Source organism: Sander vitreus, chromosome 22 (genome assembly GCF_031162955.1).
Source record: "Sander vitreus isolate 19-12246 chromosome 22, sanVit1, whole genome shotgun sequence".
Classification (NCBI taxonomy): Eukaryota; Metazoa; Chordata; class Actinopteri; order Perciformes; family Percidae; genus Sander; species Sander vitreus.
Genome location: NC_135876.1, coordinates 6,531,454 through 6,558,064, shown reverse-complemented (window position 1 = coordinate 6,558,064; position 26,611 = coordinate 6,531,454). Strand labels below are relative to the sequence as shown.

The 26,611-nt window shown below is 42.2% G+C and overlaps 1 protein-coding gene across 13 annotated transcripts in view; it reads left to right on the top strand.

Moving 5' to 3' along the window:
* LOC144537414 (partitioning defective 3 homolog) overlaps nucleotides 1–26,611 on the top strand; it is a 382,981-nt gene that overhangs the window by 290,440 nt on the left and 65,930 nt on the right. For all 13 annotated transcript variants that reach the window (XM_078281137.1, XM_078281139.1, XM_078281130.1 and 10 more), the window contains 2 exons: nucleotides 2,890–3,018; nucleotides 13,301–13,603. In XM_078281137.1, coding sequence (XP_078137263.1) covers nucleotides 2,890–3,018; nucleotides 13,301–13,603 — 432 coding nt within the window. The remainder of the gene's footprint in view (nucleotides 1–2,889; nucleotides 3,019–13,300; nucleotides 13,604–26,611) is intronic.

Below are 26,611 nucleotides of genomic sequence, written 5' to 3'. Positions count from 1 at the left end.
AAAATAAACTGGGATTGAAGCACCGTGGGGCTGGGAGACTGCAGAGCTTAATGCTTTTTCCTGGTCTTCTGTCTGAAATTGAATGGGACCATTTAAAAAAGCCCATGTGGAACATCGTAATCAATGTCTGTTTGTACAATGCAAGAAAATCGAGTTATGTTATGTAATACAAACAGTCAATAAAAATCCAGTCCTTTTCTGTGATTATATTTATTGAATTTATTCTCATGTCCCTCATCCCCATATACTTTCTGCTATTGCCTTGTCTTTACAATCATCAAATGAGTTCATGTAAGTGGCCTGGTTTCCACCAACCTGACAATCATAAAAAAAGTGCAAGGTTCGCAGTATTTACATTTTAGAAAGTTTTTATTGAGTTTTCACATTTGAAACTAGTAACATATGTTAATACAGAAACAAAAAACAAAACTAGAGACCGTGCTGTGACGGGATCACACCAGCTGCAACGCCAAATCAGGCCAGGGGCATTAAGTGGGAGGCGCCCTTCCCTACTTCCTACCCCCTTCTGACACCCTTGCTCAACCCTCTCAACTATACACTATGTGAGGTTTCATGACTGTATCTTGCACGGTTGCGATGTTATTGCGGTGACAAAATCTGACTGGCATCATTGGGTAATCAGAAATATATGCAATTCCTATAATCCCATGTTTAAAGAGGTTTCCTTTTCAGCATCTATTTATTTAAGTGGTTCACTTTTCCCAACTTGTTCAGCTTTTCTTCAAACTATATTTTACTCAACTATCTGTCCTTCCCTTATGTAATCTCTTTATCCTTTCTGAGATACTCTACAGTGCAGTTATATAGAATTATACATAATTGTTATTTTGTCCCAAAAACACTTACTTGCTTACCTTGAACGGCAGCTGGATTCTCGCAATATCACGAGATCACACTAGGATCACTGAATCACATACCACACGGAAATCTATTTTGTCAGGGTTCAAGTAATGCGTTTGTGTCTGAACTACCAGCTCACTGGACCAATCAGCATCCTGTGAGGAGCTACTAGCAGCTACGGGCGTGGTTTAGGTGTGTGTGACTGCCGCAACTGTTCGTTCAAAAACAACAATGGTGGACGTGATAGACAGATGGTTTATCTAATCACCTGCAAGGTATTTTTTGAGAATGCCTGTAACTTTTCCAAACAGTTTCCAATTATGGCTTCTGAGATGGTTCTGTGTAACAAACCATCTGGCTCCTCAGGTTAATGATTTGCCTCCAGGTCACCACAAGCCCCCAATGCTTGCTGGGTGGCTAGTTGGATGCATTTGATTTAGGATGTAATGAGCTAGGTTCTTCCATCACAACTCTTTTCAGACCCGTCAGTTAGAACTGTGTTAAACACATTTTGTACCTCCTTGCTCTGAGATTTTTATATTTAGCTCTGACTCCCATTTGGTATTTATGTATAGCAAGTGTTGAGCCTCCCCTGCTTCCCCCTACAAGGCATGATTAAAGGCTGATATGCCCCAATGCCTACCCTGGTGTTAAGCATTCACAATAGCTTTAATTATACCATTCATGCCCGTGCAGTGACCAATCCTCACCTATTTCATGAAACAATCTCAACTGTAATGATAGAATAATAAAGAAATGGTATAACCTATAAACATGGTGTCCAAATGGTTGCATTCTCCATATACATATTTAATTAGGGTTTTCATGCCCATACATATTGATAACCACACACCATGGGTCAAAGTAGACAAAGTAAAACTGTATTTTCTGCTTTCATCTCCATGTGCAAATCATGTGCATGTCCTGGATATCTGTCTGTAGTACTTCCTTTTTCTGTATCCTGTCATTTTGCATTTCCTTCACAGGTGGCACCAATAGGGAGCAGCAGGAAATGACATCACACTTTCATGATATGGCCTTTCCTGTTCTGTCTCATCAGAGAGTTTATCCTTTATCTCGAAGTCCTGTGCACATGTACAAAAGTTGACAGCTGTTGTGTTATCCACAAGCACATTGTTGTGAGTAATGGAGTCTCAGCCAGTGGAGTCAGTTAATAGAGTTGTCCACATATTTTGTTTGTGAGTGTGCAGCCCTGTAAATGTACTGCACTCCGTGTCAACTGCATAGCTCCTTTCATTTTCCATTCCTCATCATTTTCTCACACCCCTCAGTCAGCCGGTCTCCATTTATTCACACAGCACCCAGCTCGGTCGACCTAAGGAATTTACGATCTTTGGATCGGCTTATTCTCACCTCGCTGTAAAGCTGTAACGGATTTACCACCACCAGTTTGTCACTCCCGTCATTAAAATGTAAAAGTTTGCGACGCTGCCTAGAAAGTTACAAATGATGCCGGCGAGCTCCGTTGTTTCCTCAACTTACATTTTGCCCGGTTGCAGGTAGTTTGTTCCCTCCTCGCTCAAAATGAAATCATGAGCTGTCACTCCTCCCTTCACTCTAAGTAAACTCTACAGCTCAGGGAGGAGTCGTGGAGCGCACCCTTACCTTTTTTTTGCCATTTTCCACTTTCCAGACTTACTCTTAACACCACACACTGAATCGTTTCTGCTGTCCTGGATCGAGACTTGGCAGGGAGGGAATTCACCACGTTGAGTTATCTTTTGATATGGCTTGATGCATTTTGATTGCATTTATATGAAAAAAGCCAAGTTATTCTTTCAATAACGAATGGGTGCCGGGGGAGACTCCTCCTGAGCTGTCTTCCCTGTACAATCCCGACCTGAAGATTTTGACAGTTTGACACTTTAATTTCCTACTGAGTATTTCACCTGAATTTCCCGGACAAAGAAGGGACATGCTGCTGTAAAAATAAATGTCCATATTGGGTTGGAAATTATTAAAGTCTGGGCCTCAATTAAATCCTCTCTGCCGTTCTCTTTTACTCAGGTTTGGAAAGCACCGGAGGGATGAGCGACCAGGAGACAGGATGGAGAGAAAGGGCTCCAGTAAATCTAAAGCTGAGGACATGCAGGCGTCAGAGGAGGAGACCTTGCGGATGAGGCTGGAACAAGAGAGGTGAGTGCTCAGACAGAGCTTTGGCTCGCTAAAAGCTTCAACAATTAAGTCCTAGCTGAAAAAAAAAGAAAAGCACTGCTAACTGGGAAATTAGCAAACTACCTAATTAGCAAAATGGCGGAGCAAGGTTGGGAAATTCTGGGAAAGTACTCAGATGTCAATTTGTGAAAAGTCCTTTTCTTTTATATCAGTACATTAAATAGATCATTTATGGATTGTTGTTGCCTGTGCCATTCAGAGGCGCTGACCTCTTAATGGTGCTCGTAGGCCCCTGTGGATTTGGCATGATGGAATGGTGCTCATTATAATAGTGAAATCGATGTGGCACTGCATTTGTCTTCTCCTGCAGCTCGCCCAGGTTGTTAATCGCTCAAGAATACGCTGTTCGCTTTAATCCGCCCCCCTTGGCTCTATGTCCTCTAGTGTTTGTAGACATCAGGACGTCCAGAAGAATAAGGCAAGCCATTGGTTTTGCCGCGTGTGCCTCATCCCTTAAAGACAAGCCCCATTTAATTCTCTCCAGCAGGGAAGACGATATTGGTGGCAGGGTGAATAAAAAGACAGCTTGCTGCCCCCATTGTTCTCCACCAGCCAAATGAACTCAGTAATCAAACTGTGGTGCGTAATGACAGCTAATTGAATAGAAACAATTGGGCTTGATACCGCTCCCTCTTACGGTGAAGGGAGAGAAGGATGGATGGCTGTTGAAAATGCATGGCACCACAAACAAGGGTGCGCACAAAAAAACAAACACACAAGGCCCTCTCCCTTGCTGAATGGAACATCTGGAGGCCTTGCTCATAAAGCTGTAGCACATTTCCTTTTGGTATTCAACTATGACTTGCAGTGATGGTCCTCTCCACTGAGGGTGCGAACCCCTCTGGCTGAGGGCCCAACACATTTCCCTCTGTGCACCCTGGAGAACCAGCATGCCTGGCTTTCCATCCAGATCTGTCCCCTTTGAGAAGATCCCAGATGACTGTCATGCTAAGCAGCAGAATCAACACAGACACACAGTGGGCATGAGATATGAGAACATGCCCTCACAACCCCTCCCTCCCCACAAACACATACACACTATTTAGATCCTACTTCTTTTCTTTCACCACTGTCACCCAATTTCTCTGTCTGCTACTTTTCTTGCAGCACGTTGTCATTCCCTGTCTTGTTTGTGTCCGTTCTGCATGTGTGAGCTCTGGTCTCAGCTGCCTGTGTAGGAGGGCAACCTAATTCTTTCCTTTTGTACCTGTTCCCAAATCCCATCACTCAGCCAGGCTAGGATTGTCCCTCGTTTAATGGAAAGAGAATCCGGAGGGAAATCGGGGTGGGTAATAATAAGCCAACCTGCCATGAAGACAAGTCGATATTCAAAGCATTAGGGTTCAGCAGGACGACAGCTCAGAAATCCATTACTTCTTGTATTTTTTGGTTGCACTACTGCATTACTCCAAGGTGCTACATTTGATTGTTTTAGTTCTCTGCTTAAGGCAAACACTCTGATTGATTAGAATGCTGCCACAGAGACAGGACCATTTCAGAGTCCGTTCATGAAATTATGAATTGGACCGTAACGGGTTTTCGACGCTGGCAATCGTCAGCCAGCACAGTGTTTCAAGCACGACCCAGGATGGGCTGCAGCCAAACTCCCGGCTCGGCTGACATTAGCGATCATTAATTTCAGCAGACAGCGGCTTTTAGCGATTCAAAATAGGAGTCAGCGAAGAGGTGAGACAGATTAATTCATAAAAACCTGCCCTTTTTACCCTGCAATAAGGCAGCTATGGTTATATATTTAAAACTCTGACCTTGATATGATTCGTGCAATTTATGGTCAGCCTCTTATGGATGGAAGATGATAGAGAGGAGAGTGCATAAAACTTTGACTTCATTGCTAGATGAAGCACAGTACAGTGCATCCACTTGATGAAGAGTGGTCATCAGCAGCATTTGTTTTGCTAAAATCTTTTATTTTATGTTATACAGCTCCTGTGATTGACTGTTTTCATGCCTCATCAAGGCGACATTAGCACCTGTGGTTAGGCTGATCTAAATCTTTGTTTATCCCAGCGGTGGCAGCCATTACTCTGGTCTCTTTATGCCTGTGGACAGCACCCAAGACACCCCTATCTGATTGGCTCATGTTGAGAGGACTGTGGAGACAACAAGCTCTCTGATTGGACCTTGGGTGGGTTGGAGAGTACCCGTTTCTGTGGCTATGGCACTCATTCATAGAAGGCCATGGGGGAGAAGGGAGAGAAAAAAAGAAACAGAGGGCAGGTGGTGTTGCTGGAGCTTCTATCAGTCTCTGACTTATCTCTGCACACGCTAGCCCTGAAACTATATTTTCCCGGCCAAAGAGGCAAGCACACAAAGACAACCTGACAATGTTCCTTCTTCATTTTCCGCCTGAACTGAACTCCATTCTCTCTGTCTTTCTCTGTGGCAGCTGATTATGATGTCCATTCTCTCTTATCTGCTTGGCTTCGGTTGGCTTCTAATCAGTGGCCAGCACTCCACTGCTACTCTCCGTGTACCCGCTCCCCGGACCACAGCAGAACACATCACTGCTTTTTTTATCCTCGACAGTTGCCTGCTTCCTCTTGTTTGTTGTTTGACTTCCTGCTGACTCTAGACAAACAAAACCTGAGCAGTGATTCTGGAGTGGGTCAGTCAGCACAATTCATATTGAAAAACCGCAAAACTGGATCAGGCGTGAGAATGTGGTCTTTTCTTTAACAAAGGAGAAGTTCTTCTCTTATACAATGTTCAGGGTACACTGAACTTAGTGCTACTAATAAAAGAGAAATAAGACAATTTGCTATAAGGCACACCCTCTCCTTTTTTTTTATCACAGTGATTGTGGTGCCAACGTTATAATTCAACTTTGTCGAACCATCTCATTATTTCAGTGTCCTATTTGAGTGCCATTTGCATAGTGAGTTCAAAGGAAGCTCCAACTGGCTGATTGGGAAGTTTGATTACATTTGTAATTATATTGATACCTACAGCAAGTTAATGTGATTGTTAACACTGTGAATTAACACCACGGAAGTTGGACAATTATCTCTGTGATTGCATTATGCTGTTATGGGCCAAGGGTCAACACAAAAGATGGGCTATCGGAGGTTTGCGATTCTGCACAGACAGCTGCATGCAGAGTAATTTACTGCACTTTGATTAGATTCAGATACGTTCTGCACTTCACAATGGAATACGTTTTGGTGAGGCGGGATTGAAAAGAATAATCTATTCAAGGCAGCTGGATGAGAAAGTGAAAGAGCAAATACATTCTGTTTCATCCACCACGGTAACAATGCATATTGAAGAGGCAGGCTTTCAAGTTTCTAAGTATGTTGACTTCAAAATCCCCCCCCCCCTTCTTCTGCATCTCCCCCTGCCTCCCATGGGTAGATTACACATTGACAAACATATGGAGAAGGAGTCTGCTGGCTTTGTTGGTCCATAAAATAGTGAGATTTATTCAGTGTAGCGAGGAAGGATTTGAGGTGGGCTGACACTTGCTACCAGTTCACCCCAAGCCTGTCATTGTACCAATATTATGTGTTAAAGTTATTACTTGATGTGACAGTCTTCTGCTTTCACATTCATGTGCTGAAGTGAAGCTTTGGCAACGATATCATTTCTAATTCAGTTTTAGTTGATGTGAAGGTATCCACAGTTAATTTAGTGAAAATGAATGACAGGAAAAATAACAGAGAACAGAAAAAGTTGAAAGGGAGGAATGTTAAAGAAAACATATTGTCATCTGGCTGACACATAATTTTCTTGAAGACATGGCCAGTCACTGGATTAGGGGTTGAACTTTAACTGCCCTAAAAAACCTCCTAGACTGTCTAGACTATCTTTTAGCCAAGAGGAAATGACTTTCCTTGTTATGAAGAACAAGCAAGTAGGCATTGTATTTTATTTAAAGGTACATGTGAGGTCAATTCTACTTCTAAGAAGAGTAAAACACAGAACACACATAGAGAAACAGAAGAAACTGAGCAATTACTGATGTAATAGAGGAATTATCTTCTTTTTTGTCATCCGTCTAATTAAAAGGAAAATGAAAATTCACAGTTGGGCTGCAATGAAGCACTACAGCTCAATTGTCCCCTTTTTGAAATAAAATATCCCCGGGCTGGTTGCATTAAAAGCTACAGTGTCCTCTCCTCAAACGTTGTATTTGGAAAGAGGAGAGGAGAAGGGCTGGTAATTGGGGCTGTACAGTCATAATGTGTTTAGTGTGGGCAGCACTTTCCTCAATGTTAACATGCTGGGCCATTAATTGGCTAATGGAGTATATATGGTACAGTGCGGGGGTGGTCGCTCAGGAGAAAGTGGGGGAAGGAGAGTAGTTGGAAGTGGAGCAGCAGTTGCAGGTTGCCTAAGAAGAACGCAGTGAGCAGGTGTGGATGTAAGGTTATAGCTAATCAGCCTATTACAAAGCAATAAAATGGCTTTCAAATTCCAGTCCTGTTTCCTACTAAATACATTCATACACTACTAATTTGTTTGATGTTTTGCTGAACTCTGCATAGAAGTCATAGGGAGGAGGTTGTGGTGAATGGTTGGGCATTCAGGACTGGGGCCCTTTTTTAAAAATACAGCTGAGGCTGATGGGAAAGTCATTAGTTTTGGAGGTATTTGGTGATGGACCAGAGTATCTGACACATTTACATTTCGACCTCATGATGGCGCTGCATGAAAAGGATGATCAAAGTTGTACAATTCATCCTGAGGGGAACATGAATATACATGTGTGTAGGAAATTTCACCGCAATTCCCCTAACCTCATGGTGGCATTAGATAAAAATTCAAAAGTGTTACCAAAGTTATTTGGATTTCTCCTCTGCAAACCATTTGGTGCCAACTTTTTTGGCAATCCATCTAGTAGATTAGTTAAAGGTGCAATTTGTAATACTGATAGCTAGTGTTTAAAATAGTTACTGCAGTACATATTCAAAATACTGGAGAGAGTCGTCTCCCCTGCCCCCTCCTCCCCAGACTCGAAGTTCACGGAGGTTGCCAGGCTGAGACCGCAGCATCCATAGTCTCGCTTTGCCAGACCCTCCTTCAAAGCGCACTAAAGGAGCATCCACAACAATGTTGCTAGACGCTTGTCTCACATAGCCAGACATTACTCCACAGCACAGCGGAGTAGCTAACGTTAGATGCTGGTTATATTGACAGTCATAGAAGCCCATGCTCACGCGGAGCTCTGTACCCAACTGACAGACACACTTTTTCAGCTAAGAATTATGGTAGGAACTGCTAAAAGCACAACAAACTCGCCGTCCTCTCCACCTGACGGACAGACACACTTCCTAAGCTTAGAATTACAGTAGTAACTGCTAAAAGCAAAACAACCTTGCCATCCCCTCCAGCCGACTGAACATACTTTATTGGCTTAGAATTACGGCACCCATCGCTAAACACACTGCAAACTCACAGTCCTCTTTTCCCGGTTTACAGCCCCCCTTGGCTTAAAATAACTCACAATTGTCGGCTCAAACAGCCGTGGCCTGCTTACCTGGTCCTCCGGTAACTTTAGCAGGGTTAGCATGGCGGCATTAGCCAGGACCAGTCGAGATCACATTGCTGGCTGTGTCTCAATTTGTTTTTGCGAGTAACCAACTCGGGTACTCTAGCTATATAATTCAATGTGAGTATACGAATGTTGAAATGACATTAAATGCCCGCCCCTTGTAGCCGTGTAAGCATTAGCCTGAAGCTAATGCTTACTTGTTCAGGAGGAAATTAGCCAACTCTGCGTCCTTTTGGGCTCTCAGCTGTCTCCATCTTTCAAATACATCTCCAATATTTATTTGTAACATCTCTGGTCATGCAACTGTTAGAAACATGCCGGGTTTTTTTTAGGTCGGGTAGAATTTATCTCCGTTGATCCAGTTCGTTTGTTTGCTGCTTTCATGGCTGTACTAACGTTACAGCTGTAGCGCGCTGGGTTTACGTTTTTACAGGTATATCTGGCAACCCGGCCTGGCTATCAAACTGGGCAGTTGATAACAACACACAGGTAACGTAGCATTCATATCACAGCTGCCACAATGAGACCTACTGCCAACTGGTGGAAACTTAACACTATTGTATGATAGTCCAGCTTTTCTTTCTGACATCTAGAACAAGTTGGAATAGACCTCTCACTGCAGACTGACAGGTTTGGATTGTGGATATGTTTTATCCACAAACACACAGACGGACAGATCTTTTGTACGAACAAAAGAGCCATGACTTTTCCACTGAAAAATGTTAAGGATGTGATGAATAGAAACAAAAGCTTATTTTCAAAGTTGATGAGTGTATAAAAGCAACAATGTTACAGCACAAGATAGACCAGATGGTAATGAAACTAATGGCAACAGCATGACTCGCATAGTATCTCGTTTGGTATTTTAGCTTGTTAATATCCTTTTATTGAAATGCACCTATTAGCTTTATCCATGTCAGACTCCTGAGGCCTGGCAGAGAAGTCTCTTTTAGCTTCATGTCGCCAGTCTAGCCAAGGCCATTATCTCTTCCCAAATGTCAATATTGCCATTTTTATGAATCTGATTAGTCTATAAAACGCCAGAGGGTTTTGAGATCCCAACGGACTTCCGTGAACCTGTGGTAACATCATTGTCTGGTCCTTCCTGGCAGAGATCTGACATCACTTTAGCCAGATGGCAGGTGAAAGGGCTTCTGGGAATTAGTGTTTTTCTCCCTATGAGGCTTGTTTTCTATTTCCTGACAGGGCAAGCTAAAGTGAGAAGACTCCGAGTGCACACAACTCTGCTCTGAGTTGATCATTTCCATAATGTACAGTACCTGGTCCGCGACAACGCAGAAATATACCAAACCAGCTTAGAGGCTTTATAGATGACTGCATATCGTGCAACATTGCATCAGGCCTCTATCAAAATCTCATTCCGCAGATAATGCTCAGAAAATGGGATTTTGGACAGCTAAAAATAAACAAGACAGTCTATGGGTATGGTGTGGGAATTGGGTTAATTCGGCATTGAGAAATGGGGATTGTTTGAAATGTGATTACTGTTATTAAAATACACAGACATGGGAGAGAGAGTTAGGCTTGGGGGGATTTCAGCTCTGTTCCAAACCTGTCATTCATCTGTGAAGAGCAGCGGTGGGGGGGTCAGAGGTCAGTTATGACCCGAGGTAATAGGGAAGTCTATCACCAGTGGGAGGTTGCATTCTTGTATGCATGTGTGTGTGTGGATGTGTGTGTTACCCTACTGCAGGGATAAAACATCTGGAACCAGTGAACAGTCTGGTGGCTGCTGCCAGGGTCACCGCAGTGGGAGGTCAAACCCCCCCCCCCGCCTGTCCTCAGCCCTTTTCCTTTCTACTCCCCACTGTCCACCTCCCTGCTCATACAATGCCAGCTCTCCCCACTCCCATGCAGCACCATGACTGAGTCTTGTTAGCTGCGGACAGATGGGCATTCACATGGAACCATTCTCTGAGACAGGAAAAGCCCTGTGAAAGGCTCTGTTGTGTGGAAGTGGTCCCGGGGAGAGGAGCGGCATGGAAGGAGAGGAAGGGGCTGAAAGGAGGAAGAGGAGGTCTGAATGTTTCCCTCCCTCCTCCTCTTGTTAGAAGACCGCAAGGATAAGATCAGTTAGGGCTGCACACTTAATCGAATTTCAATCACGATCACGATTTTGGCTTCCCACGATCAAATTCACGTGATCGAGCGATATTTAAAATGCTTCATTCCGTTCATAGAACGCTGTGTATCAAAGTTTTTTTTTTTTTTCAAAGCTCCGTAAACCACTCTCTGACCACGTGCCACCATGAGCCAATCAGAGTTGTTCCCTGCACCGCACAGCTTAATTTAGATGTAGACAGTCACAGAGGACAGAGTAACGTGAGGAAAATTCCACAACAGATAGCAGTCGGTCATAAGTCGTCACGAGGTTTACCAGTTTACCAGTAAACGCATCATTTTGTCAGCAGTGACCAGTGCTAGTTTGAGTCTTTTAGCTCATAGCTCTAGCGGCAGACTGTTGTACGTCTCGCTGTTGGAATCCTCTACAGTGAAATACAGTCACACTACACTGTTTAGCTGTCAGCATTTTAGCCATGTTTTATCCAGTTACTACTGTAGCTAACGGTAGGCTAACATGCAGCGATGTTTCTGGTGCCTCTAACGTCTGTTTTGGAGCGTCAGACATGTACGCAGACATTTAAGTGGCACCGTAATCCGCGTTGCTATTTCGTCCGGTAGATACCGGGCACCGGTGCCCTAATGGCACCGGATTTTAACATGCGCCATTTACGTGAACAGAAAATTGCGTTGCCTGTTTCTTTTCACGGCAAACGCACATGTTTGGAAAGCGGTCGCACAACAGCTGAAATGGCATACTCCTTCATAGTATCCTTCAACAAAGGAGGAATGTAGCACAATATGGATGTGAAAGCAGTTATAATTAGCCTATGTGACAATAAAATTTGTTTTGGTAAAAATCAACAAATAATCGTGATAATTAATCGTGATAAATATATTGATCAAAATAATCGTGATTATCATTTTGGCCATAATCGTGCAGCCCTAAGATCAGTGCACCCGCCTCGGCCCTCTAATGGCTCATGGAAAGTTAAATATTTGAATAGTATGGCTTGTCTTCTCTCACTACAGTGGAGTCATTTTTCTCCATCCTCATTCCCTGTTACTCACTGTAGAAGAAGAAAGCCACTTTAACAGTTTGAAGAGGAAAGGCCTCTTCCTCAGGTGTGGACGGATATTGATCCTAGATCAAACTTTAAAATTGGAATGTAAGCCTCTCTGAGTCTTGGGTGGATTATTGGATTGGATTGTTTTTTGTTTTTTTTACCCCATCTCTTTGTTGACTCCTTACTGTACATTTCTTACCCACTTGCCACTCAATACCTCAAATACCATCAAGTGGTTGTTTTCTACTACTAGGTACTGTAATTCATAAGTTAGCATCTTTGTCTGAGTTCATAGTCAAACAATTTAGTAAAAACAACATGGAAACTGAATGTGTTTCCATGAGCAGAGCTGAAACAAATATTGTATATAGGCTTCCTAATAGGGCTGGGCACCAAACGTCGATACTTGGAAAAAATTCCGGGATCCTATGAGTATCGAAAAATTATTTATCGTTCGGTGCCAAATTTCGGTTCCAAAAGCGTCTGAGCGTGTAAGCGCGAGCTTATCTGTCCTCTCTGCATATTGACACAGACCGGAGCTCCAACACAGACACACACGCGCGCGCAGAGGTGCAGACGGAGTAAACTACATGCTCTGCAGTTTTGTTGAAGTCACAGTGAGTCACGGCAATGCCGATAAAGTGGTTTCAAGTGTGGTTACAGTTTTTCAAAACTTAACGCAGACAGCGTTTGCTGCAATATGATATTAATGGCGAGCTGAAAGCGGTCGCATGCTGTTGTTTTACACTTCCTGCGAGACAAGCAGGCACAACAGTGGTTTCTGTGCCCTGATGACTGACTGACAGGCTGAGGTTGTAAGGAAAGGCAACTTCTACAGCACCTTTCAGCAACAAGGCAAATCAAATACATTCCTTTGCACTTAAGTTAGTTCTTCATTAGTTCAATTTTGAGTTTGTTTTGAGTTTGCACTAAAAAGTCGTTGTTCTTTATATTCCTTTGCATTTTAGTTAGTTCAATATTAGCCTGTACACAATGTAATTTGTTTATTTATTTATTATTTATAATATGTTCATGTTGTAACAAAAAGGTTTCTCTTTTTTTGTTAATTTTTAAAATTGGGATTGATACCAATCCTAAGTATCTGACTGGTGCACCCCTATCGGAAAGCACAACCAGTGTTATTAATGTTACTCTGAGTGAGCAGTGTTACCAGAATTTTTTAATTTTGATAACAATGTTTTGATTTAAAATTAAGGTAGAAAATAAAAGTTTTGTGTTTAATGTATTTTTGTTGATGTTGAAATGGATTTTAAAACATATGGTATCGAAAAAAGTATCGTTAAGGAACCGGCATCGAAACTGAGGTATTGAAATTAGCACCAGATTGGCTTTGACCACTTTGAAATGGTTCTTTTGCACTAGCTAAAGTTGGCCAAATACACAAAGGCCAAGAAAATGAATTGGCAATATTTTACAGACATTTCAAACCATCCAAAACCACTTTTAACTGCTTAGGAATTAATGAATTAATTTGACAGGCTGATCATCTGAAACGTTTTGAAATTTGGCATTTCTGAGATGATTGACACATAAAAAACACTCTTAAATGTGTTTATCGCAGAATACAGGCCAAGATGCGGGAGCTTCGGGAAAAGCAGGCTAAGGAGAGGGAATATGCTGAGATCCAAGACATTGTTGGCGGTACCTTCAGCTCAGATGAGGAGCACACCTATGCCGGCATCGGATCATTAGACTCGTCGGTGGATAGCAGCAGCATGGAGCCTCACAACCACCACTACCATCTCCCCCAGAGTCCTCAGAGCCCTCACCTTCCCTTGAGCCCACAGGACAATGGTCCACCCCTGGAGGCTCTGTATGCCCAGGTCAACAAGCCGCGCAATGGACGCCCTGCAGCTCCAGACAGGTAGGGGACGCCCAAAAAATACTCCATGTGCAGGCGCTGCAAGGCGGTTGACTCAACATACACATCCACAATACTCAAGGCTCAAAAGTATGCTTTGTAACTCTCTACCTTTCTCATTCATTCAAACGACACTAACTAGCTTTGTGCCTTGTGCTTATGCTTTGCAACAATCTAGTTCATTTATGCCTCATCTATAATGTATAAGCAGTGGTGTGATTATATTTGCTCACTTTTACTTGTGTTGTTCATGCTGCACAGAAAAGCAATGCATTTCACACAGGGTTATATCGCTGCCTCATCCCACAAGGAATTGCCCTGTGCCAGCAGACAGAATCCACAGGCAAGGGAAAACAACAACAATAGCCTATCAGTCATTCTCCATGTGTTGGAATTTAATATCATGCAGTCCTTTTTTCCATTATCCTTGGATCACAGCTAATCCTTCCCGGCCTCTCACACCTCTTTCAGAGAGTCACACTGCATGTGACTTCAGCTTCTTTGTCGCTGGGGGGTTGTATTGCTCATAACATCCATGTCAACACAAATATTTGATGTGACTACAACGGCGTGCAGCGCTTTAGTTTCATATTACGGTATTGATAGTCGATTCCCAAAAAGTCTGCGTAAAGTTATCACATCTATTTATTCTCTTTTATCGCTCCAGTAAATGGAGTACAGCTTTACAACTTACTTTTCACTTAACAAAGCCTATCATACAACGTTGACAAAGTCCAACCAACAGTCCGCAAAACCTAAATCAATCCAGCGTTGGGATGACCAGTGAACCAGGGAACATGCTGGTGGAAATCTTCTACAAGACATTTTAATTGTAGAGAATTGTAAAATGGATAAATATATCGCTTATCTTATTATCTCTTATTATTCACCTTAACTTAACATTTCTCTTAAATCATCTTAATTGATCTATATTGTAGCATCTTGTTTTTTAAAAACCCAAAACTTATTTTGCTTTTATAAAATATGTGTTCCCTCTGCTGAGTTGAAGGTGTTCTGAGGGCCACAGGTTACTGTAGGTCATATCCAGTGGTGACAAGTCAAGAGATTTCTATCCCCATGGTCTCCCAGAACCTTTCAGGATGTTATTAATGGATCGGATAATACCTACCTCCTGTGATTGACAGCTGTCACTTGGGGGCTTGTGACCTTTCACTGCTGGGCTCAGGTGGGGTGACCGGCTGCATGTGTTACCAAGCTGTGTGACCAAGAAACAGTGCCTCTATGTGAGTGTGTGTATGTTTTTTTAAGAGGATTTACAGAGGCAGAATCTCCATCCTGTAACACTCCACATGACAGTCAAAGTAGATATGACAAGGCTATCTGGCCTCTCTGATAGCCGACTAAATCCATGTGCCAATACATCCGGGCTAAGTAAAGGCCACTGATCCATATGTCTAAAGTGAAGGTTACCCCCATATGTTTCCTGTGGATAGCCTTGCTGTGTCATAACAGCTATCTACTGTAAACGATCCCACTTCCCAAGCAGAACTTAATGAAAGATAGTTGAAAAAAAAGAAGGCAAAGCAATGCTTGACTGGTGTTCAATGAGCCATTGTATTCAGATCACAAGACATTAAGACGTTGGTCAGTGATAGACATGATGCTATTGATTCTCAGTGGGAATATCAATAACCTCTGTGCAGGGATACAGTATAAAAGCCTTAACATAAGACTACACTGAGTGATTAGTCTCTTTTTTTCTCCCCATTGCCAGAGGGAATATTAAGAGCAATCAACTTTGTGGCTCTCACAGAGTAATAAAGACAAAATACAAAGCACCTCCTGCATGAGGGATCTGATTGTAAACAGATGCTTCATTACTTAGATATGACTTTAAAAAATATATTTTTCAAATAGTTTTGGTTGCTTAGGTTAATTTAGATTTAGCCAAATTTCTATTTTTTTTTATCTTACAAATTGTTTTATCCTTTAACATTGGAAAGAATTATTCATCAGGTTGTCTCTGAAATTCTTGTTTCTTGTTCTTCTTTTAAAAAAACACACAACATAAAAAAGAACCTGTCTTATCTTCTTCTTCCTGCTCTCTTGTTTTAGCAGTTTCTTGGAAACAGTGAATTCTCACCTTCACAGGTTTACATCAGCACAAAAAGCTTAGTGCTGTATGCTAATTATAAACACAAGCTTATATTTAGTTTGGGGTATTGATAGTGCAGTAGGAGTTTTATGTGCAGGGATAGGATTAGCTGTCACAAGTGTTGTGATTTGATTTGAAATATGCGCGGCATGTTCAACACTGCATTTTTGTTTTGCACTCTGACTGCTTTGCATATCTTGTGTATGCCAGCCCGGCTGTGTGCCTGTAACATTTGTCTTGCTGCCTTTGAGATATAATAATAACTGGTTGTTATTTAGCTCAGAGGCTTTCTATTTGCAAAAAGGAGCTTGAAACACATTCAGATTCAAGACTCCTGTCGCTTGCCTAGCATAACAAACATAAACAGTAATTTGCATTTCTAAATGAAAGTTAATGGCACTTTCATTGTCAAATGTAAAGTTCCAACGCAACAGAACGTGCAATTATTTCTGACTGTTCCATGTATCAAGACAGCTAAATTGGATTGAGAACTTTTGTTTTTGCCATTTAGAGATGCCGTATAATTTACAATTCCTTTACTTTCTAATCCTGCCACTTCCTTAACCTTAAGACTTAACCCAACCTTAAATTTTGGAGCTGCCGAACTTCCTGTTTGAAGGTCAGGAAAAAGGAAGTTGATGAGGTTTGTTAAGGGAACGCTGCTCATTCCTGCCTGTCAGTCAGTCTTCAGTATGAAAGAGAAGAATGAGTTGTGTTTAACCCTGACCAGGATACTGTTACTGCCTTCTGAGGTGGGCCCTGGAAAAACACACTCTGATCAAAGGGGCAGATTAGGGATCCTATTTTACAGGGAGTTATTTTCTAGTCGAGTTATATCCAATGGTCAGACATCTGTCAGCAAGCTAGCAAGTTGTAACACTCCTGAATGGACTGCAAGACAACATGCAAACATAAATTAATTTATTCAAAAATCACACTAGTGCCTGTACCCGATTTTATTTTGATTGCCAACCCTACTGTCTTAATGGAAACAGGCCACAGTGTGTAGCAGTACCCTATTTACCAAAACGTTTCAAAGGGAGTTTGAGAATTCCATGCCATACAGAGATGATACACTTGCTTATTTGTATTTTACTAAAACACACATAAAATACATATAAAAACAAAGTTAACACAGCACTCTGTTGTTGGCTGTCTGCCATTATCTCCTACAGCATAGCAAATAATATTATATGGGGATATTACCATGGTGGAAGCCATCTCCTGATAATCATATGACCTCTAGAAGCATTGCACAACTGCACACATCTTACCTTATAAAATTGGTTCCAAGAACCAAGTAAATGGAAGTAAATTGAGTTGAAATTTGCTGGCAGCCTTCCTTTTATTTTTCGATCTTCGTTGGGAAAAAACACACCAAATGCTGAGGGGAGGCAGTGAGTGTTGGAGGATGACTACACTCAAACTCTTCAGTATCTCTTAAAGCCACCTAGTCAAACATCCGCATAGCTGGAAAGACTTCAAACAATGCTAGTGTACCCAGGAGTCTAAGTTCTCATCAGTTTGTTTACTGTGCATCCCTCTGTGCTGTCATTACAACACAACATTTTAGTCAAACAGTAGAAGGTTTTTTAGATCCAGTTAACTAATTAGAGACACTGAGGGGCCCTTTGGTTGATGTGAGCTGGTGCTGTTGTTTAGAGGAGGTGGGATCCACATGCCTGCAATTGCCAGTTCCTGTATAGTTTTGCATCTTAGACTCTTTTTATGCTTCATGTGTTTATACACATGTGCATTCATTTTATGCCATAATAAAGGCATTCACCCATGACTCGCCAAATCTTTCAAAGCTGCAGTCTTGTTTATCCACTACAGTTAATAAGAAGAGGCTGCAGCTGGATAAATAGACCGGGTATACGCCTCTCTCTCTCTGATAGACCTTTGGTAATGGAGCTCTAATGGGAAGGTCAGTGTGACTGTAAAGCTGGAATGAGTCAGACCTGAGCCTATAAACCCTTGGAGATACAAGGACCCCTGGTTGCTCTGGGTGTCTAGAGATCCTGCCCATTCTGCCGTATCAGGTTTTACTGTTCCTCTACGGGATCACGGTACAACAAGAGCTCATTTGACAATTTATTACCAACTTCCACGTTATTAGAGCTGGCAGCACCAGTGGTGTTTTGACAATGCTGTCAGACTCAGTAAAACTAAAGGGCACCAATAGAAATCCAGGATTTATTCATGTTAAGTTTTGTTAAGACCTTAAATAAAAGAAACACACATATCATTTTTCGCCCTAAAAACCTGTAGCATAAATTTGGCTCTATTACCGAGTTTACGTAAAAGTTAGTTGGGCGTAAACACCTCAATAGTGTGTTTTTTTGTCAGTTGTTTTGTTTCACCTTATCAAAGAAAGAAAGTCAGACCCCGCAAAATAGAATGACCTCATTTCTCGACAGGCAGCCGACAAGTCAACCCCTCCATCTGCCGAGGGACCGTGGGGGTTTGGGTGACTGACGATGGATGCTGCTTTTCAGAACGACAACCTGACAGGTGCCAGCCTCGCCGGGATTTGTGGGAAGCGAGCGTGAAACAAAGCATCACCTTTGAAACGGCAATTTTGATTGACTGCTGCTCCCATTACCCAGTCGAGTTTCTAAAGCTCCTTAGAGCATGGGCGAGGAAGAGTCAGAGAGGAAGAGGTGGAGGGAAGCACAGGGAAAAAAGATATGGAGCTCACGGAGCTCAGCGATGCAAAGCCCTTGAAGTCCTCTGCAACTCAGCAGCTCCAGAGAGGCTGGCAGGCAGGCAGCAGAAAGAGAAAGAGAACCTAAAGAGTCCTCACCTAAAGAAAATCTCACTGTGGTGTTTACCTTCATGCTCCCTCCACACTAAAACTCAGTCAGAACCTTCACTTTGCATGGTCTTGAAATTGGATTAAGAGGTAGCTAATGCATTTTCCGCAGCGGCTTTTCATCTCTGTAAGTTTGTGAGGATTTCTCTCCCACCTCCCCACTCTGAGGCTGGAAGACGTTGACGCAGGAGGTGAGAAACATTAATCTGCGGTGAGACGCCTCAGATGAAGGTTGTTTTTTTTGGGGTTTTTTTTTACAAATGCCCACTGCTGCTTAAATGTACCCTCCTGCTGTTCAGAGCAACAGGCCAAAAGAGCTTAATATCCTCATTACTGTTTGGATCGTCATCACTAAGAACAATTCTTTTCGTCTGGGTTTCGGCCCCATCACGGTTTTTTGGATAAGAAAACTTTTCAGTACCATTGCAACAGGGGCACATAATCATTTGGTTTTATTCTGTGCTGTATTGTTGGAATGGACCATTGGATGACTCCATTAAAGTAATGTAGATGGAGAGTAAGTTCTTACAAACCTCAACCACATGATCACTGAGCCAATCTGAAGTAATCGCTTTTTTTATTGTTTGCTGTCTCTTATTTAGCGTCTGTAATTAACTCCGCAATCAACAATCAGTGTCTGTGATTTTTATAGTCTATATTTTCATTTAGATGCAATCAAAGTGAAATTGCCAACACTTTTTGACTGCAACATCTGTAGCTTTGATTAAATACTGCCTCTCAATAATTCATTGGTAAACAAATGCATCTTTTATGACCCCTGCATCAAGACTTTAATAACAGCCCTAAAGTCTCTAATAGCCTTTTCTTGTTGTTCTCAAGGGAATACAATTGATATGTCTAGCATCACAGTTTGCTTTAATGCGACACATACATTAGTTGTAACTAATTGCATTTTACTCACTCATTGGTATCTCTGTTACTCCAGAGTGTTTTGTCTGCTGTATCCAGTTCCTTCACCTTCTGTATGCTGCCAAGCTAAACACGACTTTGAGTAGACGCTGACTGTGTCACATTTTATTCCCAGGGCCTTGGCAGCATGTTTTGGCGCTGCCTTTTTGTTTGTCTTTGACATCCGCCAGTGTTTTCCATTACTCCCCCTGAGTGTCCTTGTGTGGGTGTGAAATTAGTGTCACAGTGAATGTGTGGTGTAGTGCCTTCTCCTGCTCTAATTGAGAATAAAAAAGGACAGCAAGGTGATGGGAAGAGTTCATCTGGAATGTTAGCCCCTGTTGAGAGAGCCACCGATGTAATGAATGAGCTTGGGTGAATCCCCAGGTCTGTTGTTGGTACTGGCGCCTGCAGGACATCCTCTGCACCTGATAATCCTGTGTGATGCTTCGGTCCCCATACAGCTTTGGGAATGCCCCATGTTAACCCTGTATCGGTTACAAAACGAGGGTGCGAGTCATTGTGAGTATGTGTAAAATATACATTCTCACACTGACTTTTGCCCTTTCCTTCCAGCTTGCTCTGTGCTGTGGCGATAGTGCAAGAGGCCAAATGCACCAAATGCACATCAGCCTTATTGCAGGGGTTCTACACAGATAGCAACGTGTATCTCCCAGGCAAAGCAAGTGAATTATTTTTCTGGGTCTGCTTTCATTTTTTTTACCCTCCCTTCTGGCTTCGAAGGCCCTGTGGGATGGATGTGATGAGATGGAGCACACAGAAGGCAATTTATCCTCTGTTTGTACCATTACGTTCATTTAAGAAAGCAAACAGCCTGAAAGCAGATCAAGAAAGAGGGAGAGAGCGAGAGGGAGGGAGAGTGAGAGAGATATATAGACCCAGCTTGCCTTCAACTCTACATCAAGTGGATCAAGCTGATTAAGGTTGCACATATGTATTTTATCAACACCCCTCAAATGGGAAGCCTGGAAGACATGCATACAGTACATAAATGAATTTTCACAAGAAGATGAAAGGAAGGGGAGCGTGCCATTTAGAGCAGGCGTATCCCAGCAGACAAAATGGGGAGTTGAGAAGGGGGGCCTTGTTTGTTGATCGGCACCGGAGGGCATCTTATACCCGGCAATCAGCAGCTGCAAATAGACAGTTAATCCCCCCTCAACACTCCTGAAGGCTGCCGATGCCTGACACCGTTACTGACTGTGCTACGCCGAGGAGAGATTAACAAAATAGACAAGCATTTGCTGAACCCGGCAAGTATTTCTATACAATTTAAAGTGAATGTGATTTGTTTTGAAAATGTTCCAGCGTTTAATTGGGAGAAAGGACATGGAGAACATGCTGTTAGCAAATGTGGGATGTACGTTTCTCAATCACTGAAATCCATTTTGATTGAATAACAAACTATGTGGTGCGCTTCTTATGTGAATCTGTAGTTCCTTTGTGAGAAACTCATGTTTCCACATGATAGATAACCCAATTTAATAAATTAATTACTGGTTCTCTCCGCTAACATAGCATCACTACTTTCATCCCTGCTACCCGCCACTCTCACACAGCCGCACCAGAAATAGGTCACATGAGGAATGAAGGGTGGGTTTGCACCATGAACCGTGGCAGCAAGCAGATGACTCTGAAGCCTCCTCGTGCTCCTCACCTTGCTTTCATCTTCAGTTATGCCGAATGTAAACACACACATAAAAGCAAAAACTGGGCAAAGAAGAACTGAATTAAAAGCAGAACTCAACAGAATAAGGCACAGTAGTACTGGTTGACCAAAAAGAATATTGAGGTAGGGACATAGCTTTGAATAATACAAAAAGAAAGGATTAGATCAATCATTTTGTCACTGTATCAAGTAATTATTAGCCCTTATTCCAAATTAAAAATCTGTTTTGTCCAATGTCAAGATGATGGCAGTTACTCCCTGACTGAAAGAATAGGTAAATATCCAATGGTACTGTGGTTCAAATTTTTGTTAGATGATGTATCTTAATCTGTTTAAAATGCAAGAAATCATGGATTGCAAGTTTGTTGATGTATAAGCTCATAATGCCAGTGTTGGTTTAACCAACCACCACCAGATGGTTATTGGAAAGTATTTGGAAAAGGCACTTTAAAAAACATACTTGGCAGGTGATTGGATGATGCAACTTTCTATCACCGTCTATGACGGGCTAACTTCAACCAATCAGATCAAAATACCATATGACGTAGTTTTTCTTGACTACCAGCGGAGGAGGTTGGTAAACCAAACTGTTCGGGAGAAGAGTGAAAACATATTTTCCATTGACAAAAGACTTCAGTGCCGTTCTTTGCTCTTCTTTCAATGAAGAAACACTCTCCAGTTCTGATATAACTGAAGCTATTGCAGCATCAATGCTAACCTCTTTAGGAGCCACAAATCACCTTACCATGTCGTCACACACACATACCTGCCAGTAGCTCCTGACAGAACGCAGATTGTGTTTTACTTGACAAGGAATTTGTTACAAATACTTTTTATTTATGTGGCATGAAATGCCCACACTGCTTAACTATTCTTTAAAAATAACAGTTTTAAATGTTAGCACAAATACGATTGGCAGCTTTAGTATTATTAAATCAATGGTTCCGGTATTGGCCTTCAACCACCAATATATTACAGTACAGTATATTCTTAAAAACCTTAAAGTTCAACCATAAACTCTTACTGTCCTCACCTTACTGCACAACTGACAGAACCTCAGACATATTTGCTGTTAGAAAGGGTTAAAATCCATATCATTATAAATGGACGAGGCAATTAAATAGCATAGACAGAAAATAAGTAGGCCTAAAATTGTAGTACTGACCAGTGACTCCTGTATCAATTACCAGCCTGTGTCCTGAACACTATTTTCTAAGTGGTCGCTGGGGTACAACTGTATCAAGAAGTTACTCCTTTGTAATCGAAAGCCAGCCGGTGTGTACAGGGCACATAATTAAATTTACCTTGCCCACATCTGAGCCAGCGAGCCTGTGCACTCATCACAGAACAGCATTAGTTCTCTCTATTTTAAGAGCAGTATCCATATTCCTTTGTCAGACTACCCCATTGTCGTTCCAATCCCTGTGCCTTGAACAAGCTCCCAGCGGCAAATCGGATCTCAGCGAGAGCCTTTGTAATTACAGGGAGCTGAATGGGTGAATACGTCTCAAATCCTCAAGACCATCCAGCGACACATTCCATCTGTCTTAAGTCTCCTTCCAATATTTGAGATTGACTCATGAGGAGGCATTGAAATAGTGCACACCACCACCTTTTTTCTTGCTGTTTGTGTCAAAAGTCTTGAAAAATGTTTCTTGATGTTAAAAGGCCTCTTTCACGTCATTCAAGTTCATAAAATGTCAACGCATTGAAAGAAGATATACCCGGAAGTGGGAGTTATTTTCTTTGCAATGAGAAGTGTCTTATATATCGTCATTTAAAAGAAAACTAATGTGCATGTTTTTACATTTCACAATAGAAATTATTTTGTTTGGTTTTAAAGTTCATGTTCTTCGAGTTACAACTCTGGCTTCATATTGTTGGACAACCAGAGCCTTTTCTAACTTGCATGTCAGCAGAGTGTATAACCTGTGGTCATGCAGTGAACATAGGGCTCATTTCCTGACTATTACTCCATCATCTCACACAGGTAGGATAGAATTAAACCAGAATAAGGGGAAGCCTGGGGGCTTCCCTGTGTGTTTCTATCCCCAGTGAAGGCTGCTGGGGCCCGGCTGTAGGTCCCCTCTAGCAAAATGGGACAAGTGCTTCGTTAGGTCACCTGAGCCGGACCTGTTTGAGCTCACGGTGGGACCTAATAAAACCCTGTGGGGGCCACCAGACATTTCTAATGCCATCAGCATGCCTGTAAAAATGCTCTCAGCTCTTTGCAACAAGTAATGGCAGCACATGGCCTTGTTGGTCCGCTGTAATGGGCTGATGATGTAATCACAGATCATCATGGAGCCAAAGGTCTTAGAGCCTGGCCCGTTTTCAAAGAAAAGTGAGCATATTCAAGGGAATCACATAAGTATCTTTCAGTTTCCACTGTATCCTCTGTGATTGATGGGGTTTGTTTCTGCCAGATGAAGTTACTGGGGAAGGTAATAACCATAGGCATTTTAACCTAGTCAACTAATTGAATTGGTTCACTGATTGGACTAAACGTTGTGTACATTAGGTCTCTAGTAATAAGCCCTGCTTTTTCTATCCCTTGCCCTCTCCTATTTTCCCAGCCTAGAATTGCAGAGTAAATATCCAGCTTCTGTTAAATATAGTTTCAAATATATGCCATTAAGGTACAATGTTTTCACCAGTTGAAAATAACTGTCACCCCTGTTTTCCACTGGGAGCTTCTGCGCTGCGTTCCGGAGGCGCCGCAGCGGGCATTCAAGTCAATGGTTGATATTCATCCCGCTGCTGCGGCTCTCCGCTCCGCTAAATCTACGCGCCAGGTCTATTTTCACGTGGGGCGTTCAGACAGCCGGGAGAAGAAAAAAACAACGCCAGAAAAGAGGAAGCGGAGCGGAGGAGCAGAAGGTAGATACTACCTTAATAAACGTGATTGTTCTGTAAAGTACAAAGTAGAGACAATATAATCTGCGCGTCGGGCAGGCAAAATGCTCCGCTTCTGAGACGTGGTATGACGCGTGGCGGAGGACGGAACAAAACAGGAACTCCGCCGGAACGCAGCACAGATGGCCCAGTGGAATACCTGGGTCAGATACTTTCTTATGAGATTCCAATACTTTCTAAGAAGCAACTAACTTTTAACATTATTTGTAAATACTGCAATTCTGTCTATTTCATGGATTTAAGTCGCTTAAGTTGGGCATTTTTTCGGATCTATGTGTGAGAGTGTAATGTGTCTGTGTTATTGAGGGCTATTACCATTTAGAAACACCTGTGTGACTGTTGCCTCTCTCCACTTCACCAGCCTTCATCTTCACAGCCTCCATGGCAGAATGGTCTATAAGCGTCCCGGTGAGAGACGTCATCCCAGAAACACTTGTCTTCTCTGCCGTGATTAAACATAGAGAATAATCCCCATCCTGCAGTTATATGGCCGTCATTAAAGGCTCACTGCCAGGCCGACCTGCAGTCGGTTTCACCCGGGATAATGGCCGTGTTTTAGTGGTAGTCAGGGACGTCAATTAAAATCCACATTGCTTTTATGACCTCTTGTGGGAAGTCGTGGTTTATCCATTGCATGGCAGTGAAGGCTGACTAGGTGATAAACTGTGATTTCAAAGCAGTTTATGGTTTTGTGTTTATGGCTGGAGTATTTTATTCGTACATGCATTTGTATTGTGGTGTGCTTTTATGTGCGAACACAACCAGAGAGCAGACGTGTGTGTTGCCATTCGTCATCTATTAATAATGTATCAAAACAGACTGAGAAATGATTGTGCAGGATTGATTTAAATAGAGTGCTTGATAGTGGGGGCTTAGAGTTCTGACTGGAAACAGAGTGGTTCTTACATGATGAAGCTGACTGTGGAAGAAAAAAAAATACCAAAGCGAGTATGGTTACATCCATAGAATTACTTCCTGGTGTTTTGAGGTAATGTCCTTTGAAATACGTGCTTCATGTGTAATTATGGTATTTAAGTTGCACCCCTCCACAAGAAGATCAGAGGTCAGGGTCAGCTGTAAAACAACACCCCTACAGTGAGGCTAAGTAAAGACTGTCTTCAGCAGTGTGAGTAACTGCTCACTGGGGTTTGAACATGGTCCATTTTTTGTTATTTTTGTAGTAGAAACACAATCATTTAAAGGTTAAAAGCAGAGGTTTTGTAAATTTTTATTCCATACAAAATGTTTATGCTTTACATCCCTGTTGTCTGACAGATTTTCCTAAGTGCACCATGTTTTAGATACATCTCCTACCTTTCAGGCAGCCATTGCTTTCCGTTCATGCCAGTGTGATTAAAAAATCACAGTGTTTCCCACACGTGCGCCTCACTATCAACACCGGACGCCGCACATTGCGTTTCGTTATTCATTTTATTTATTTTTTTAAACGCTATTTAAAACGCGTTCTTCTGCATTTCCTTTCCCTGCTCTCCTCCGTCTCTCTGTCACTTGTGTCTTGCTCACACACACACACACACACACACACACACACACACACACACAGCTCCTCCCACCGTGCTGTGTTTGGTGTTTTTAGCCCCCAACGTCGCCTTTCAGGCAGCGCAGCAATGGTTATGTCCTTATGTCAAAGAAGATATGTTAGTGTTAAGGTGAGGGTTAGTTGCCTGTAAGGCAACACTGGAGGCTTAAAACACCACCGAGCCCACCGTGCACACAGCGTCTGTCTCCGTCAAGGAGAGAAGACAGCTGGCGAAATTCACAAGTTCACTAAAGGTTGGTATCTATCTCGTGACCACCTTTACACAATCACACATTCACAGTCACTGACCCGACTCTCAGCAAACAAGCGATTGCACCTTCTTTAGGAAGTTAACTAGTCGCAGTTTTGCGGTAAAATGCAGTTGGGTTGTCGAGGTCAAAACACTATATAGCAGCTGTGAATCAAATAAACGTATAATAAATAATATTATGTCATTTTTTTACTCTTCTTGTTTGTGCATTTAAAGACGATCCAAAACCAGAAAGTGAGAGTCAGCTGCCACACAGCATTCCACTCCATCAATCAGTTAACTTGTCTCAATGTGTTGCTCTGAAGCTTTCTGGCGTGTAAGAAAAATACCCTGATGATTGGTTATTGGAGGGTTTTGTCTGGAGGCTTGCAGGTACGTGGCATGTGAAAGATGTGAGCATTTACTAGGCAGGGAGGTTAAAATGAAATATGCTATTGAGTAGCATTATGGGAATTGTAGGAGCCACTGTTTTTACTAGGGACTATAAGTCAGGATATCTCTGCCTCTGCTGCTCCGATTTCGACCACGCTTTTTAAAATCTGCCTCAATTTGATATCAAATTCTGACAACATAGTCCATGTATGCAATGCTTTTAAAATAAATATTTCTCAGTTATTACGATTCATTCATCACATTGATGAAAAAACCTGACTAGAAGCAATGCCAGTTCGAGAATATATAACAATGGCCTGTTTCATTGTTAACCATTAGTTTTCATCCCATGTGCTGTGTCACACAATTCTAAATCTTCTGT